The 19055-nt window shown below is 34.6% G+C and overlaps 1 protein-coding gene across 1 annotated transcript; it reads right to left on the bottom strand.

The window, feature by feature from the left end:
- Positions 1-33: 33 nt before the first annotated feature.
- LOC104266159 (dynein heavy chain 9, axonemal) lies at positions 34-19049 on the bottom strand. Its single transcript, XM_018813605.2, has 28 exons — positions 19031-19049; positions 18542-18735; positions 17930-18236; positions 17188-17339; positions 13918-14143; positions 13432-13587; positions 11751-12009; positions 11217-11384; positions 10381-10500; positions 9911-10048; positions 8980-9220; positions 7700-8512; positions 7259-7496; positions 6792-6873; positions 6021-6239; positions 5530-5687; positions 5173-5296; positions 4661-4823; positions 4209-4419; positions 3815-4032; positions 2989-3259; positions 2615-2798; positions 2216-2293; positions 1646-1792; positions 1112-1300; positions 742-832; positions 575-679; positions 34-298 (listed from the first exon to the last, which is right to left on the bottom strand). Exons 1-28 carry the CDS (start codon positions 19033-19035, stop codon positions 72-74), a joined length of 5484 nt encoding a protein of 1827 aa, XP_018669150.1. The 5' UTR covers positions 19036-19049; the 3' UTR covers positions 34-71.
- Between the last annotated feature and the right edge of the window lie 6 nt (positions 19050-19055).

Genomic DNA, 19055 nt, shown 5'->3' with positions numbered 1-19055 from the left:
GCAAAAATTTGAATATACATTTAACTTTATTTTTTCTAAGATTTTACAGTTGAAACTTAAACAATCAAATTTTATCCCACCTTATGTGAGTTTAGTGCGGCACAACATCGTTTATGTTCCTCTGTCAAAACTTGTCGGAACTCTGCTGCCACCGAGTGGTCCTGCATCTCCATTCTTTTCTCTTCTTGCGTATTCTTATCAGCTGTGGCTTGCTCAAAACCCTCAGCAAGGTCATGTAAGCGAGCCTCTAATGCTCCCTTCTTGCTCTCAAGCTGCCTTAGTTTATGCTGGGCATCACCTGTGTGAAGCATGTATAAGAAATTCACATATGCCTCATTTGGACAAGGAAAATCAAGTTATTACAGTTTTAGAGACGAAACGCAAAATGGTAAAAATATTTTTGATATTTAATTTTCTTATAGAAAATTAAGTTTATAAAAAAAGATAAAAAATGTGCAATATTCTTAGGCCTATTTCTCAACACATTACTTCGTAAATTCATTACTTAAAATAAATGCATAATTCCAGTTTTTTGCACTGCAAAACAAAACTTAATCAAGGAAGTTTAACTGACCAATAGAAGAAGCTGTTTCTTGTACTTTTGCATGCAATGGCTTCACCCTGTTTATCATTGTGGTGTGGTACCTCACCACACCTTGCACCCATTTCAGAAGTGAACCTGTAATAAAAAGATACAGTTTTAACAAAAGCATTATCCTTAAGTGTTTCCAGATTCTTTACCTGCAGCAGTGTTGCCACCAGCTTTTGCAGTCAAGTTTTCTGGAGTGAAAGTTTCTTTTTCCCAAAAAGATTCTAAGTTTTCCAAAGTTCCCTGAAAATAAGTTAAAAGCTTGAGAAAATATTTTTGATACTCAAAATTGATTGTTTTTCAGTCTTTAATTGTTCTTATATTCCTAAAAAGTACTAATAGCACTTTTTACTAGTTGTTGATTTTCTATCAAAATGTTACTATATATATATACGAACACAAAAATAACGAACATATCAAAAATCCTGGCATCATAGGTGTCTTATTACTAAATACTAAGTGCTAGGTTGTTGTATTTAAAGAAAAAACTTCAGTTTATTTCACAATTCCTGCAGAAGTCACCTGAGGCATTGGGACTTCATCAAAGTTCGCAAGTTCGTCTAAAAATCGATCGAGATTTGCCATCTGCCTCTTCGCTCCTTTGCTCCAAGTAACATCAGAGTTTGGAGACTTGAGGATCATGATGATCGCTGCCATCAAGTCCTCAACATCGGAGTCCGGCTTCTGAAGAGATCGGAGCTCCGAGAGATCCTGAAGAAGAAGAAGGAATCATTTTGGGAAAAAGGCAATAGATTTTTTATGATAAACCATGTATTCTAAAATCTTAAGAAAAACAGTCACAACAAAAAAATTACAACACATTTTTTTAAATAAAAACAAATTATAAAAGCAACATGCATGAGAAATAGCATTCATAGACTAAAATACTAAGTTGGAATTACACTTGGGCCGTGGAATTGTTAAATTTTTTGCCTAAATGTGATATCCACAATATTTTGGGAGAAAAGCCTTTCAGACAAGAGAGACGAAATTAAAACTTTCCATAGGAGGCTAGATTAAACAGGCAGTTTTAGCAAAAATAGATTACTAGTTAACCTGTATATTAATCTCTTTAACAACAGTCTTAGTATCAGCAACAATAGCTGCAGCTTTAAACACAGCTTTTTCATGAGCAAGTTCATACTCTGGAAGTGATTTCTTTAAATGACGAATTTTTCGAATCTGTTTTCTAACAGCTGAAACCTGGAGAAACGAAACCATATTAAATGAATGTAATTTTCTTTGTCCTCACGTGGCCGGAAAACAAAGTAGTTATAACACAGGTGTTCATACCACCTCGTGCCAGCTTACAAGTTGGCATGTATGTTACTTAGTAGGTACCTTTTTTGCGATTAATTTTTTTTATGTATGGCTGATACTTTGGACAACCCATTAGTGACCACTGGGATGGAATAAATACCATCAAGTGTCTTGTCCAAGGACACATATGCTAACAATGGTAGCAGCGACGAGCCTTGAACCCATTACCTCTGGGTTACAGGCAGGCGCGCTAACCACTATGTCACGGCTTCGGACACATTGACAGCTTATAAAACAATTTTGCAAAAACTTAGCATTTAAAAATCATTAAGTCATTTCATATTAAAGACTGTTCATAAATGTTACCTGCTGCTCAGTGATCACCATGTCTTGTCCAATCTGTGCAAGTAACTTCAGAGTTCCTGACTTGTGCTCATCTAACACCTTTGTAGGAAGTACCAGTTTAAAAAATGCTTAGAAACTAAATTACCCACAAAAGGGATGCACTTAAAAACTATTTAAAACTACAAAACAACGCATAAACAACTTTTTTAAATAAAATAAAACATCTTGAAACAAAAAGGCACTGAGTTGAAACAAAACCAGTTGAAACAAAAAGGCACTGAGTTGAAACAAAACCAGTTAAAACAAAAAGGCACTGATTTTACAAAATTAAAACTAGTAAAAAGAAACTTATAGAAACTAGTAAAAAAAAAAATTATAAATGAAATAAGAATAACTTAACCAGTTTAAACAGCTTTTAACCTGTTTTTCACGATCCAAGTCTTTCTGTAAAGCTTCTGCAACTAGATTTTCGCGATCAATATTTTCCAGTGCCCCTTTAATCGACTCATGGCTCTCTTGCACCATCTTGCGGCGATCACGATAGACACACACAAATCGTTCAACCAGTTTTTCAAAAGCATAATTACACACATGACCCTGAATTCTGGGAAAACATAGAAAAAACATGAGATAAAAGTATATATGATATACACTAGAGTGTGCAAAAGTAATTACTTTTAAAACATTTTTGTGGCACACACCTTTTTTTAATGAAATGATAATTTTGCGATATATTCTGTTTAACAATTTATCTTGACTGAGCCGAGAAATCACATACAAATTGATTAACCTACTTGTAAAACTTGTTGTTGTCCTTTTCCCTCACTGCCACGTGCATGTTTGCCAAAAGATGAACCACATTTTCCCGCCATCTGTCATCCATCACGTGATCTGCCTCTCCACCAATCAGATCGTTTGAAATCCCAACTGTATCCTGGTGACCATTGGTTACATGGTACATGGCGTTTGCCACTAGTTGGTCATGACACCAGTGGTCTAAAGCTACACAGCTCATTCGAGAGAATAAAGCTGGGAATTCCAAGCTCTTTTCCATAAAGGGGGCACCTGTTACAAAGAGACTAAGTCTACAATTGAAAATTTGAGAATTTAATTTGACCACGAAAATTAAAAAAGGTTTAACATTTGATTTTTCAGGTATTGGTTGCTCAGATTTATCCAATTCTGATATTAGTAAAATAATGGCAAACACCTTTTGTTTGTGAAGAGAAAACATAACTACTATTAATAATCAGTGCATATTTCATTGCAGTAGTATATACCCTGGTACCGGGGCAACATCGGACACTTAAGAGCCTTAGGAATTCGACCTTTTTCATGCATTTTTAGTTTGCTTTGGCAAGCGACTCTTCTACCCTTTTTTCGGCAAAGGATTACCCTTTACAACAAACTAACATTTAAATTCATGTGACGCACATAAAAAAAATTATGAGCAATTTTCAAAAAACGTCCGAACCATCCCCGGTCTCCCCTATAAAATATTAGGGTAGAATGCCTAATATTTTGGAACAGATAAACTGAATTAATTTTAAATAAACAGCAGGTATTTAGTACTTTAATTCAAAACTTAAAAATGAAAGTCCTTTTAAAATAACTTTTAACCTGTTTGTGAACAAATGAAGACAACCCTTAGATTCTTGGTGACTGTGTTTAGGAAGAAGTTCCATGCAACATCTCTTGAGTAAGTGAGACCTGCGGCAGTGACTTCACTGCGTACTGAGTTGGCTATTGTGGTTTGTTCATCGTTTGTAAAGAGGTGGGAGATAGAACCGTGTCTTACAAGCTCTTCTACCATGGTAAGGCACTCGTGTGTTACTTCCCTGCAAAAAAAAGTTAGTTTTATTTAAATTTTTTTTTAGGAAAAATGAATAAAAAGATAAATTTTAATTTTAGAGAGAATCTGTACAGGTTCTATAAAAAAATGTTTGACTAGTAGACAATCTCTATGCAGTATTGTAAAGTTTACAGTTCTACAATAAAATGTTTCAGTTAGTACTTGTCATCATGTAGTAAAAACACAAGCTTTTCTCCTTTCACTCCAGCTTGGTTATAAAGTTGAACAAGGTGTTTTTTCATGTGAGCTAAACGTGTGCGCTCAAGATCTGATGATGAGGATGGCCCTCCCATGTTGTGGGAATGGCTGTCGGTGGTAGAAGGAGCAATGATTGGAGGCAGTGTTACCACACGAAAACCTCCCAAATGTGCAGCTAAAGGAAATTAAATCAAAAAATAAAAATTAAAAGGAAGTCTAAAAAAACATTTAAAAAGCAAAAATAAGCATCAAAAAAATCAAAAAAAAATAAATAAATTAAAAAATGTAAAAGCAACTCTGGAATATTTTATCCTACACATTAGTATTTTTATGTAATTATAAGCCTAACAATGTTAAATTTTACCTGTATTTTAATTTTAGGTAATTAATTAAAAATTGTTGGTTTATTCGCATACCTAGCTTTACTGTAAGCTGAGCCAATACTGGACAGCCATCACCAAACAGAAGTGTGTGTGAGATGGGGTGGGGACTTTGTATGACGCGTGCCAACCTGCAAACTAGTGCAATGGTGTCACTGTAAAGTGACAGCTTCATCTGAACATTGATTTTGTTGTATTCCTGTTGAAAATGTAAATTTGTATCACAAATATGCACAGAATATTTGATATTTTTGTATTATGAGTTCCAAAATGCACGACCTACCCTATAGTTACAAAACATATATAAGACTATAGTAATAGGTCCTCTTCCATTTAAAGATCAAAGTATAATATATACCCTTACAAATAATTACAAATTTTAATGAATTTAAATAACAGTTATAAAAATTGGGTTGATTAAGAAGCTACACTGCATAAAAAATGTTTAAAACTGACACAACAACACATTAGGGAAAAATACAGTATTAATGATATTGAAAACATATTGGAATCGATATTTTTCTTTAAAATAGAAAATGTAATATTACCTTCACAGCTTCCATTAAAAGTTGCTGGACTTCCTTCTCACTTTGCGCTGGTTTGTAATAATCAGTCACATGACCTCCGCTGTTGCCGGAACCAGATGCTCTTGATGAATTTCGACCAAAATGTCTAAAACACGCATTAGTTTTCAAAAAATAAGGATTGCCAATTTTATATTAAAGAGAACATGGATAAAATGTTGAAACATATTTTTATAAAATTTACAGAAGCTTTCTTCATAAAAATGATAAAAATATTCTAGAAAACTTTCAAACTTATCTAAATATTTAAAACAGTTATTTTAAAAATGATCCTAAATTATGTCCAATTTAAAAAATATGACATGAAAAACTGAACCCGACCTGCCAGCAGTGACCAAGCCACTATCAAGTTCTCGAACACTGCTGAAAAGTGGTTGTTTGGAGGCTAAAACTAGCGGAAGGTATTTATTTTCTGTTAGATGCTTCCGAACTGCTGTATCCAGTGCTTGTAGATACCTTTCACAATCAACGTCAGAAACCTGATAGAGAATAAATGAATGAATGTAACTTACTTTATCCTCATACCCCTCGTACCACCTTATAAGTTACCATGTATGTTACTTTGTGGGTGATTAGTTTTTTGAAGCATTTTTTTTATGTATGGTTGATAATCTATTAGTGACCACTGGGTTTAAAGTAGCATTTTCAAAACAATCGGTTTGAATGTTTTAAATTAGTGGAACTGCTTTAAATAGTCAAGATTGGTGTTTGAACAAAATATAATGGTAGAGGATGCACCAAAAACACTTGTACTACAAAAACCAAAAGTACATTGATAATTGATGAAGAAAAAAATATCTAAATTAAAATACCATTCTTTTTCCATACGACCAATCACATTCATGTCGCCATAGCAACAATAGCTCCCTCTGGTGACAGTCGGGACCAAGTGAGAGCATGAGGTTACGGAAAATACGTTCCAGGTCATTGAGCGCAAATGTGTAGTGTGCTCGCTCAGGTGTGGAGAGGTACATACCCCGTAGGCGCTCTTGCAGCTCGACTGTTACAAGTGTTATGCTAGATAGTAGGTTCTGTAGAGATATCAGTGTTTGTGAGAAGTAGAAACAAAAAATAAATATAGAAAAGGGTGTTAGATTTAAAATGCATGTGTCATGGATAAGTGTAATTTAATTTATTCTCACGTGGGCGGAAAACGATAGTAGTTATAACACGGGTGTTCATACACCTCGTGTCAGTTTACGAGTTACCCTGTATGTTACTTTGTAGGTGATTATTCTTTTGAAAGGATTTTTTCATTTTTTCATGCATGGCTGATAATTTGAAGAACCCATTAGGGACCACTGGGTTGAAGCAATCGCTGTTAGGTGTCTCGCCCAAGGACGCATACACCCACAATGGTAGCAGCGATGATTTGATAAGCAACTAGTTGACAATCAAGCTTGCTTTTTTACCATGGTAAGCATAATATTGTGATTGGTATCATACATGGTGCGCAACAAAAGTTTGAGTTGTTTCCACGTGATAATAAATATGTGTGCATAGTTATACAGCAAAAACAGTATATTAATCACAGTTAAATACAATGTCACTATATCATGTTGAAATTAAATTGGACGCAATACCTGGAAAGCACGGTCTCTTTCAATGTTATTTGTTCTGTTTGATAAGGAAGGTTCCACCAAAAAGTGACTTTGGACCAAAGTGCTATATAAAAAATAATGTTAAAAATTACTAAAAAAATCGCATAAGAATTAAAATTTATAAAGTACGAAAAAGAAAATTGGAGGTAAAAATTAAGTGGTGTGCTATTTAGAAAAATTTGTTTATTGTTTTAGTTATTGCAGGAGTTCTCTTAAAAATAGCTGAACCATATGTACACTCCGCCAATCAGATGACATTAGATATTCACTCGTAAAACAATATATGAATAAATGAATTTTTTTTTTTCGGTCACAAAAAAGATAGTTGACAAAAGCGAAAAAAAACGGTTAGTAACGGTAAAACAACAGTTGTTAAAACACGCTTATTGATAAAAAAAAGAAAATGTTTTGGATAAAAGACGTGACCGTTATAACGTACAATATTTTACCTGTATATAGCATGTTGGGAGGTAGCAGAAGGGTATGGGCATGAGAAGACAGAAAAATGCCGTGTCATGCGCTGACTCATGGCACACGAGGTCCCCGTGTGGTTGGGATTGCAGGTCGTCACATAAGAAGTGCTGCTCACTTGCTGCCATTTATTAGTATTGGGATTTCTCACCCCACCTACATCTAGATGTTGCCGGATTAATTCGCAAGCTGATTGCAAATACATGTTTTCATTTTCTGTGGATAAATGAAACAAAAAATAGCATGAATCTTTTTAAAAAATTGTTAATAAAAACAGCATGAAATTTTTTATAATAAAAATTAGCAAAAACTTTTTTTGAAAATCGTTATTAAAAAATAGCATTAAACTAAAAAGCATAACTTTATCGAACATAATTTCGTATTTTGCAAGATTCAAATAAAGTAGAAAATCAGCATACCGGTTCCAAGCGGTCGCGACAGGTTTACATCATCTACCATACAAAGTAACTTCTTGTTTCCTCGTGGTGTATAAGTAACCCCGTGTTTCCATTCTAAGTGTTGAGATACTTGCTTCCACAGCGTGCCTGCTTCTGTGAGCCTGTTGCAGTGAAGGAAAAGACTCAAAACCTCTGCCACTTCCCCAGAGCTTACGGTATGGATTCGTTCACGAACTAACGCACTTTTACCGCAACCAGGAGGCCCCACAATCATAGCTGCATGTCCAGCATCTAATAAAGCCCCTACAATATGAGTAAGCTGACATGTATCCGGTGTAGGCACGAATGCGCCGCTAACCAGACTGGACCCTGAGAACTGAGGAAGATGATCTTCCCAGCGAGCGAATAATCGTGTCTCCGCATCCACAAATTGCCTCCAAACATCAGATCCATTAATTGGGAACAAATTCGGCCATGTCTCACTCCACCAAGATGCGAAGGAATCCCGTCCAGCACCCTCTAAAGTACCACCGAACGCCCAGAAAGCGCAGTAGCCGACAAATCTTTCTCTTTCTACTGGTGAAACATCCTCGCTGTGTGGTAAGAAGCAGTCCATAAGTTTGCAGAATGTTGCCGTCATAGCTTGATTTGAAATTCGAATTGTTTGTTGCAGTTGAATAGCTCCATTATCAACCAGATGTGCAGGAGCAGTGAACTTGCTGAAATGATTCACCAGTGTGGGCAAGTATCGCATCACAATGTCCTTTGTGATGCTTACAATGGAATCAGGAAGATTTTGAAGCCAGTGGGATAAATGCAGTTTCCAGGTTACTTCTGCATACAAAATGAAAAAAAATGTTAGCTTATCTATTCTACAAGGGATATCCTACAGCAAGGCAGGCAGGTAGAGCAATTTTAATCGTTTGATAACTTGATTAGGCAACAACTTCTATGAAAATGCCAATTGAATGAATGAATGAATGTAACTTACTTTATCCTCGCGTGGCTGGAAAACGACAGTCGTTATCCCACGGGTTTAACACCTCGTGCCAGCTTACGAGTTACCATATATGTTACTTTGTGATAATCAATTATTTAATTATTTTTATTACCCCCCTGGTTTCTGCATAACAGTTGCTTATTAAAGATGTTTTGATTAAGAAAATAATTGCTGTAAAAAAATAAACCACCAAAAAAAAAACAGTAAACATGTAGTTTTAGTAAAATCTATTTTAAGTATTTGCTTAAAAATAACACCAGAAGAGAATCGATGCAAACAAAATAACTTTTTTTTCGTTCACCTGTTGAATTGAATCCCAGTACTCCAAGTTTAGATATCACACTGGGATCAAGTGATGCAAGGTTCTCCATCTCCCAGATCACTCTCAGATCCGGAGGCAATCGCAACCTCTCATTGTTGGGAAGAGAGAGCCATGATCCACTTCCTGGTTGAGTCCGGAGGATCTGAAGAAAGAGATCAGTGTCTTCTGCTCGCATCTTCCCATCCACATGGAGGATGAAGACATTTGGCTTCAACGAGTTCTGTTATTTAAAAAAGAATATGTTTTTTATTTTTTCTGTATGGCTGACAATTTGGACAATCCATTAGTGACCACTGGGTTGAAGCAAGTTAAGTGTCTATCCCAAGAACACTTACGCCCACAATGGTAGCAGCGACGAGCCCTGAATCCATTACCTTTGGGTTACAGGCAGGCGCGCTAATCACTTTACCACGGTCCCGGAAGGGTAAAGACACTTAGAGGTTGTTAAGGACTTTTAGAGATGCATTTATTACTTGCAAATAAATGAAAGCTACCCAAATTACACACAAGTCATTTAAAGCATGACTCAAATTTAAATAGCTCCAAATAGAATTCTCAATAGATAGTTTATTAACGAATATATTGTTTTTAAAATATATTAGTATTAATTTCTTCCCGACAAAATATAGAAAAGTCCATTATATTTAGCAATTAATATTTTTTTGTTTACCCAGTAATACTTTCATCATATAAAATTGAAACAGCAAACATTTTGTTGGGACAAAGTTTTAGGAAACCAGTAAGAATTTAATTGTATTCACAGATTCTATGCAACAATACACCAATAGACATAAAATTTAAATAAAGGTTAACACATTATAAGCAAAAACTCAAAATTGAATTAACAAAAAAATTAAAATTGAATTTTAACATATTATTTAAGTCGAATGACATTACAGTCTTGGTTTACCTCTGTAGAAGTAGGCGTGTCTTGTCCCAGACAATGAGGTCTTAGTAGTGTTTGCATTAGCCCATCTTTCCATTCTCTGGTGGGACTTTCAAAGTAACCAAACAATTTCCTTTGTGAATCAATTGCATTTATATAAACCTGTTATGACAACAAATAAATGCATACATTTGTTGCCTATAGTAGAAAAAACTTTTTAGGACAATCACAATTTTTTTTTAATTTTAGGACAATCACAATTTTTTTTTTAATTTTAGGACAATCACAATTTTTTTTTAATTTTAGGACAATCACAATTTTTTTTTCAAATTTTAGGACAATCACAATTTTTTTTTAAATTTTAGGACAATCACAATTTTTTTTTTCAAATTTTAGGACAATCACAATTTTTTTTTTAATTTTAGGACAATCACAATTTTTTTTTAATTTTAGGACAATCACAATTTTTTTCAGTAAATGTAAAGAGTTACCACCTTTTTGCAAATAACATGGAACCCAAGTTGCTTTTGAGTTTGTGTATAAACCTCCACACACTTAGACTTCCCACACCCCGCACCTCCACACACTATTACTGACTTGATGGATTCAGAAAGCTGAAAAATAATCAAATTAACCAAAATTAAAAAAAAATAGAAAAAAAGTAACTTGTATTAAAAAGATTGCAGAATGCAGATGTGTAGTAAATTTTCACTGTTTTATTATAAATAAAGCATTTTAACTGACTTACAGAAGATTGCATAGACAGACTGACTTAAAAAGAAAAATGAAATGTGTCAATTTCTTCAGATACATAAAAATATGATTAAATCACTAGAACTCCAAATTTACTATGTTATTTTTAAATTGTTATGAAATTCTTACAAGAGAAATAATTTCTGCGACATACCACTGGCTAAGTACTATGTAATAGTATACGTAACTTATGTAAACAATTGATGCCAGTGGCATTTGCCATTAACAATTAGGTTATTGTTGTATTTATATGTGAACGATTCTTCAGTGAACTTCTAAAGTTAAAAAAATGCAACTAAATATGAATGAATGGATGTAACTTACTTTATCCTCGCGTGGCCGGAAAAGGACAGTCGTTATCACTTGGGTTTAAAACCTCGTGCCAGCTTACGAGTTACTATGTATGTTACTTTGTGGATAGTTACTTTTTTGGATTTTTTTATGTATGGCTGATAATTTGGACAACCCATTAGTGACCACTGGGTTGGAGCAATTGCAGTTAAGTGAACTGCACAAGGACACATGCGCCCAAAATGGTATCAATACAAGTTTAATTTACCTTCACATAAGTACTAACCTCAGTAAGTTGTGCAGCCTTCGCTTGAAACTTTACAGCTGGGCTCAACCCACACTCCTTTGTTGCTATGGCAACAGCAGCTTCAACGTCGTTTACTGGTTCATGCTCCGGTAGTTTTGGGTCAAAAGGTCGAGTTTCGGAATCTGCCAGGTTGTCTGGGATGGTCACCTAAGAGTATGTAGAGTTTGGTAAAATAATTGTTATTTCAAATCTTTATGGGTTTTTTTTTTTCATTCGTGTTACTTTAAACTACCAGATGTGTAGTTGAAACACAAGAATCCAACAAAGCCTTTGAACAGTAGACCACAATCTCTAATACTGTTTATATATTTTGTTAATTAGTAGTTGATAAAAAAAATAAAACCTTTTACTTAAAAAAAATTAGTAAATGATGAAAATGAATAAAAATTACTTACCTAAAAAAAAATTATTGCTAAGTTATACATACCAGAACATTATACACAATATTTTATGCACATAAATTTAATGTTTAACAGTTTAGCAGGCTAATTATAAAGATATTTAAGTCTTTACATCAGCATTCATCTCTTCATCCCAGTCCTCTGGAGGAGAAGTAAACTCTCCTCTTGGGACTTCGGTCCTTTCTTCTTCCTCTTCTTCTAATCCGAAATCAACATCTGCATCCGGCCATAAGTCCATCACAAAAGTGGAGACCAAGCTCCGATCCTCTTTCATTGGGAGGCGAGGAGCGAGGATGTTGCGGAGAGCAGTGACAACAGCAACCTCTTCCATCTTCCTCATTGCTTCCGCATCCGATTCTACTACCTCCCGACTAAATATGAGCAAAGATTAAGTTTTAGATTTAAATTTAGGTTCGGAAATTATTCTGTATAGTTTAAGCAGTGGCGCAGCCAAAAAAAGGGGGGGGGTTAATAAAAAAATTATTTTTGGGGGGTTTAAAAGGGGGGTCACGACCCTCGAAACACCCCTGGCTGTGCCACTGAGTGTAAGCCATGTTTGCAGTTTTTTGCAGACTTGTTGTATGTAGACATGTTAGTTCAACGTATATGTGTATTAATGTATGTATACTATTATATAGTAGGGTGGGGGAAGATGGGACACATTTAGCACATATCATCCAAATACCCTGATTGTATTTTAAAAATTAATAACGGTATACGGGAGTCGTGGGGAAATGGTTTTAAAAATCATCGAATGTTTTTTGTTTACTACCATACGGAACGGGAAAATCGAACAAAAAGGTGTCCCATCTTACCCCACCCTACTCTATATGTGCTAAACACAGAATTTGTAAGAGTAAATATATATATATAAATTTTGAACATTTATATATATTACCATGTATATATAAACACCCATATAATAAATAGCTTGCAAAACTAAGAATAAAAAACTCTAAAACTTCGAACATTTTTCCAAAAAATCAATTTATGCTTTAAATAAAATAAAAAAGAAGAGATTGACTTATAGTAGTATAATTGCCGATATGTAATACCTTAATTGCCGGAAATATTAAACAAATATTTTTATAACATTAGATATGAACTAGCAGTAACATTACACTGTTTGATACAAGTGTGTGCCTTGTGTATGTTTGGCCTGCAAACATAACTGTATAGTAAACAAACTGTATCAGTAGGAGTCAAAAGTGGTTGTTAAGTAATGAGTGTGACGTAAATAAAACAGAAACAAGGTTGAACTCAAAGTTGTCAAATATTAGTTTTAATTTTGAAAATTCTAGGAACTACAGCAAAATGTTAAAAATATTAGTTTTAATTCGGGAATTTCCAAGCACGAGTCCACTACTCATGGTAAACAATATGATGCCCACGTAATGTTTTAGCACTAAGTAAGAACAAATGAGAGAGAATGATATGGTAGGGTTGGAGAAGATGGGACACCTTTAGCACATAATATCCAAATATCCTTAGGGTGTTTTAAAAAGTTAACAATGGTTCATAGTTATAATTTCTTTGATTTTTCTTTGTTTACCACCAAATGTGATGAGAAAATCAAATGAAAACGTGTCTAATCTCCCCCCACCCTACTATATAATAAAGCCTAGTACTTCTCTCTCACATAACATGGTCCAGTTTTTGCACACAAATAAAAATCTAATTACAATCAAATTACACACATATGAAAATCAATACAAACAATTAACAAACGAAAAAAAAATCTGTAGTAGTTTCATTTTAAGCAACAAATCAAACTTAGACGACCATAAACTTACTCCTTGTTTGCTTGAATAGCTTCCTGAGTGGTAGGATCAACCGATGGCGCCAAAGAGGATGCAGACACTCCGATTCCAAGTAGGCCATCGTGACCGTTATCATCTGCAGCATTAGAACTTGGCACAAGACCTCCAGAACTTGACATAAGACTTGATCTGTAAAGGGAATTATGTAACTCCGTTTCAATTCTACATTTCAATTCAAGAAAATCATTACACAAGTTTGTGACACTTGTGACACTTGTGACACTTGTGACACTTGTGACACTTGTGACACAGTGTATTCCTTAAGCAATATCCTTTCTAATGTTTGCGTAAGGTAAAATAGGACAAAGTTATGGCAAGATTTTTTCCTGAACTCACATGTTGAAAAACTAGTTATTTGCAGATCGGTAAATTTAAATATGAAAAGATTTTTAACCGCGAATTGCAGGTATTTTTACAGGGAAATATACTGAAAACTGCAGTAATCATAAACCAACGAACCTGTGTTTCCATATTCCAGCAAATTTTCTTGTTTTTGAAGCAATGACTTCTCGATATTCATGTTTCATCTCAATCTGTTCACGAAACAAAACATCCAACACAACTCCAGCTCCCGTGATCACGTGTTCCATTAGTGATATGGAGGTGTAGCTGTTGTCATGACAACCAATACCATGTTTGCTGCACTCGGCAGCTGAAGAATTCTCCCTCATTGCGGGGTCATGTTCTGTTAATATACTTGCTTTGATGAATTGTGTTAAATTGACCTTAAAAGGCATAGGACGAGTATAACGGCTCTAAATTAATACACGCCTTACTTTGTACATATTGCACTCACCATTAGTTACAGGGCAAACACTCATGTGAGTTAGACATCAATGTTTACTTTTTTAAACAAATAATTAATTTAATATTTTGAAGAAGAAGTTTAATATTCAATTAGAAGATAATGATAGAGGAACAGGTTTAACCACAAATAACAGTGTACACACTAAGGAAATATAAATGAAATGCAGCATATCGTCATTTTTATTACTAGAATTGACACGCCATTTCTTTCACGCTGTATTTGTTGGCCATTACAATGGCTGAAATGTACCCAGATAGCAGTGAACAATATGAGAAGGAAGCCAGACTGGTTAAACAGCTTAAGCTGGCTTGCGATAATGGTAATAAAGAAGATTTTAAGAAATCATCACAAGCTCTTCATGGAATAGGCAAGTTATATGCGGCAAATATTAAATATAAAAAGTTGAGCTATATTCGCAGTGCTGTAGTTTTCAATGCTGCCATTATTCGAGACAAGGAAAATAATGAAATAAAGAGAAATTTAGACGATTTGTGCAGCACTGTTCTTAAAGTAGCAAGAGCTGAGATGAATAAAGAAAATTTGGTTGAATTTTCCAAAGAAGTGAAACAGAAGCTTGTGAGTTACAGGGAAAAATTAAACACTGTTGATCTTCCATTGATACCTAATAATGTAGAAGGAGAAGAACTTGTTGCTTTACAGAAACAAAAAATAGACAGGGTGAAAAAGATGCAAGATGATGTTACCGCAAATTACACAGAGTTAATGAAGTATGTGTCTGACAAATGTGAAATGATCATGGGGAAGCCACCGTGTAAATACACAGTTGTAGGAATGGGGTCATTAGCTCGTGCCCAGATTACTCTGTATTCTGATTTTGAGCATGTTATTGTTCTGGATGATAAAGTTGGGAACATGATGAAACAAAAAAGAAAGAAACATAAAAAAACAGAAAGAAAAAAGGTTATGCGGTACTTCAGGTGGTTTACCATTATCTTTCACATTATTGTGATTAACCTCGGAGAAACCATAATTCCTGCAGTTGCAATTCCAACACTTAACAAAGATAACGAAAATTATTATTTTGATAGTATTTTTCCCAGAGGAGTCTGCTTTGATAGCATGCTGCCACATACAAGTAAAATGCCTCTTGGCAGGCAACAACCAACTAAAAACAAGCCTTGGAAAACAGAATTGATTAAGCCAGTAGCGGAAATGGTAAAATACTTGGAAAGTGAAGTCGATTTAAAAGAAGGATATCATCTCGCTGATGTTTTGTCTAAAACTTGCTACGTAGCTGGTGATCAATCTTTGTACAAAGACTTTAAACAAAGAGCAAACTTAGTTGTTGCAGAAAATGATAAATCCAGTGCGTTCAAACAAGTGAAAAAACAGGTGAACGAGGATTTAAATAGTTTGATGATTGGGATTCAGTTTGAAAATTTAAGGTACAACGCTGCAAACAACAACATTAAGCGTCTGATTTACCGAAATGCAACTTTGTTCATAGCTGCTCTTGGAAGATATCATTCCATCCAGGAATCTTCCTGCTTTGATATTTGGATAAATTAAAAGCAAAGGACTTTTTCAATGAAGAAACAACACACAAATTGAAGTTCATGGTGACTGTGGCATTGGAGATAAGATTGAAAATGTACACGAAGAGTGGGAAGCAAGAAGATGTTATTTCTGGTTTCGATTTTAGAAACTTGCAAGCACTTGTTTCAAATTTATTGGAACTGGTGGGAAAGGAAAGCTTGATTCAGTTTGTTACAACGGCAGTACAGCTTACTGGAAATTTTTGGAGTAAAGACTATGTTGAATTTAATAACAGAGTAACTACCTTGATCAGCAGGAATCTTGCATTTGGTATGTTGGGAATGGAAGAGGAGTTTAAAAACACCTACAAAGTTTTTGTAGAAGATGAAACAAAAACAAATATTGATGACAAAACCTTTGATATTGCACTTACATTTATTCGTGATGTCATGCTTAATACATCACTGTTTGAACATCATCCTGATATTGGTTTAATGTTAGGAAGAAAAATATTAAAATGTTGCAAAGATGAAGAAAAGAAATTTGTTGCCAAAGCATTCATACTTTACTGTTTGATCCGTAAGGGTGACACCCATGAAGCGGAAAAGTTTAAAAAAGAAATGCATGATACTATAAAAGAAGGAAGACTGATCTGCAAAAAAAATGAAAAAATAAGATTTTTTACTTGCTGGTGGGCTATGTGTAGGTATGCAAATGGGTTGTTAAGAATGAAGGAATATGAATTATCTCTTGATGTGGTTAAGCATTTATTGAAGCTGAATGAATTAAACCAAAACTATGCTGACAGCTGGGAATGTGGTTATACATTATTCATTCAAGCTAAAGCTTTGTTTTGTTTAAAATATTTTAGTGATGCTGCATTAGTTTTAAATAATTTCTTATCAAATCAAGCGAAACCTGTGAACAATTTTAAACCATTGTGTTACTTTTTAATGGCAATATGTCACTTTTGTTCAAAAAACTTTATTGAATCATTTTTATGTAATGCTCAAGCTATTTGTGAAGATATTGCAACTGATGAGCAAAAAGTTCAAGGAATACGAAAAAACACTTTTCTTAGTTTCTACTTTATGAAACAAAAATTTTTGAAAGAGGAAAGTAATGATGTGCTTGATGCACAGTGGGGTATACTGTGTTTCATTATGTATGACGTTGGGTTAAATTTGATTCAAAAATAATAAATGTATATTTTTGTAATTCGTTGTGTAAGTACTAATATTTACCTACTTTTAAAAGTTAAATTTTCCTTTTTAGGGTACTCATTAAAATTTGATAACTGAATGCAAATGTTTGTTTCACTGTGTTTTCTAACTGCAATGTGTCCACTTTTGAACTGTGTTTATTATGCAAGTCTCCTGATTTGTAAAGACTTTTATGAATACAACTATAATGTAAACTAGTACCTTGTTGTGTTGGTAGGGTTGATAGCAGGGAGCTGCAGAGATCAAGGAAGACACAAAGTTTCCTTGATAGTTGATCAGCTTGAGTGAATCCTTGTGAGAGAAGCTGAATCTCAAGAACTAGACGTCGGTCTGGTTGAACTGCATTTACTGTCCTAAATGTGATGTCATAATTAAGTTTTGTTTTCGATAAAGCTACCACACCAGCACATTAGCTCAAAGTCTAAGATTTTAAAGATTAATTGATTTCAAAATTACTGGTGTTAAAATACCATATAGCTTGGATATCAAACAGAGACATATTGTTAGCCTTTAAACAGTTACAAATAAAATAACAGTTGATGGGCAGACATTGCACTAAACTTATGTATATTGAATTGAATGTAACTTACTTTATCCTCGCGTGGCCGGTAAACAACAGTCGTTATCACACGGGTTTAACACCTCTTGCCAGCTTACGAGTTACCATGTATGTTACTTTGTGGGTGACTATTTTTTGGAGGATTTTTTCATTTTTTTTAAGTATGGCTGATAATTTAGACAGCCCATTAGTGACCACTGGGTTGGAGCAATTGCCGTTAAGTGTCTTGCCCAAGGAAACATTTGCCCACAATGGTAGCAGCGTCTAGCCTTGAACCCATTACCTCTGGGTTACAGGCAGGCGCGCTAACCACTATACCACAGCGCCGGACTTGGCGTGTTGGGTTGCATTACCTCACTTATGCAATAAGAAATAACAACAAACCTAAAATAAGTTGAGCATTCCTCTGGCAAAGCAAGCATAGTGGGAACAGCTACATTTAACATGCTTTTAAATCCAGTTTTTAATTTTTGTGGCTCTTTAGCACCGTCTAGTGTGATAAAACATGCAGCAGTCGGGGAGAGCGTGACCTCTTCACTCATGAGAGTAATTGACGGCTTTCCTCCTCGTAACGCCTTCTGCACCTCAGCTGCTAGTTGCCCGGCAACTGAGAGCACTGGAGCGGAAAGAGAGTCGAACCTGGAGAGACACATCCAACACCCTGTCTCTGCAAGCCCCTTGAACAAGTCCCCTGTAATGAAATTATTAGAGTAAAAAAAACTTAAGGATAACATATTTATGTAAATAAAAGTTAAACATCAAATTCATTAGATTTTGTAAGTATATAGTAGGGTTTGGGAAGATGGAACACTGTTTTTTTCTATTTTCTCTTCTCAGTTGGTGGTAAAAAATGGAACATTTAAATAAATATAAAACCGTATCCTTACGACTCCCATAGACTGTTGTTATTTGTTTAAAACACGATCAGGATATTTGGATATTATGTGCTAAAGGTGACCCATCTCACTCCACAGAACTATATTACAAAATCCTTACCTAGCATGTAATGATCAACAGACTGAGTGCACACAACATTATAAAGAGCTCGTCCTAGTTGGTATGACAGTTCACATAAAGACTCTGGTGCACCAGACATGGTTGATGAATTGGAAATAGCAACACCAGTGTTGGTTTGCAGAGCTTGACACATGGAGAGCAGAACACGGTCACAACTTGGGCTTACAACATATCTGTGTCAAAAGTTAGGTAAAAAATTAGGTGTGATCTTAAAATTAAATGTGATTTTTAAAGGTAAATTTTGAATATGGCAGATTTTAAACTGGAGAAGTCACGCAACCCTTTCATTAGTCTTTGGCATCATTGTACATATTATAACATATTACTAAAATTAATAAAGAAAAACTATTCTTGTGCTACTTGATAAAAATATCATTTTTTTTCGTTTTTAATTTAGAATGTATTAACATCAACTAAAATGTGAGCATATACTGTTTATATCATAACCCCTACTGTAGATTATTTTACCTCATTGCAGAGCCTTGATATTCAA

The sequence above is a fragment of the Ciona intestinalis genome, chromosome 10, assembly GCF_000224145.3.
Source record: "Ciona intestinalis chromosome 10, KH, whole genome shotgun sequence".
NCBI lineage: Eukaryota > Metazoa > Chordata > Ascidiacea > Phlebobranchia > Cionidae > Ciona > Ciona intestinalis.
This window is presented reverse-complemented; position numbering and strand designations above follow the sequence as displayed.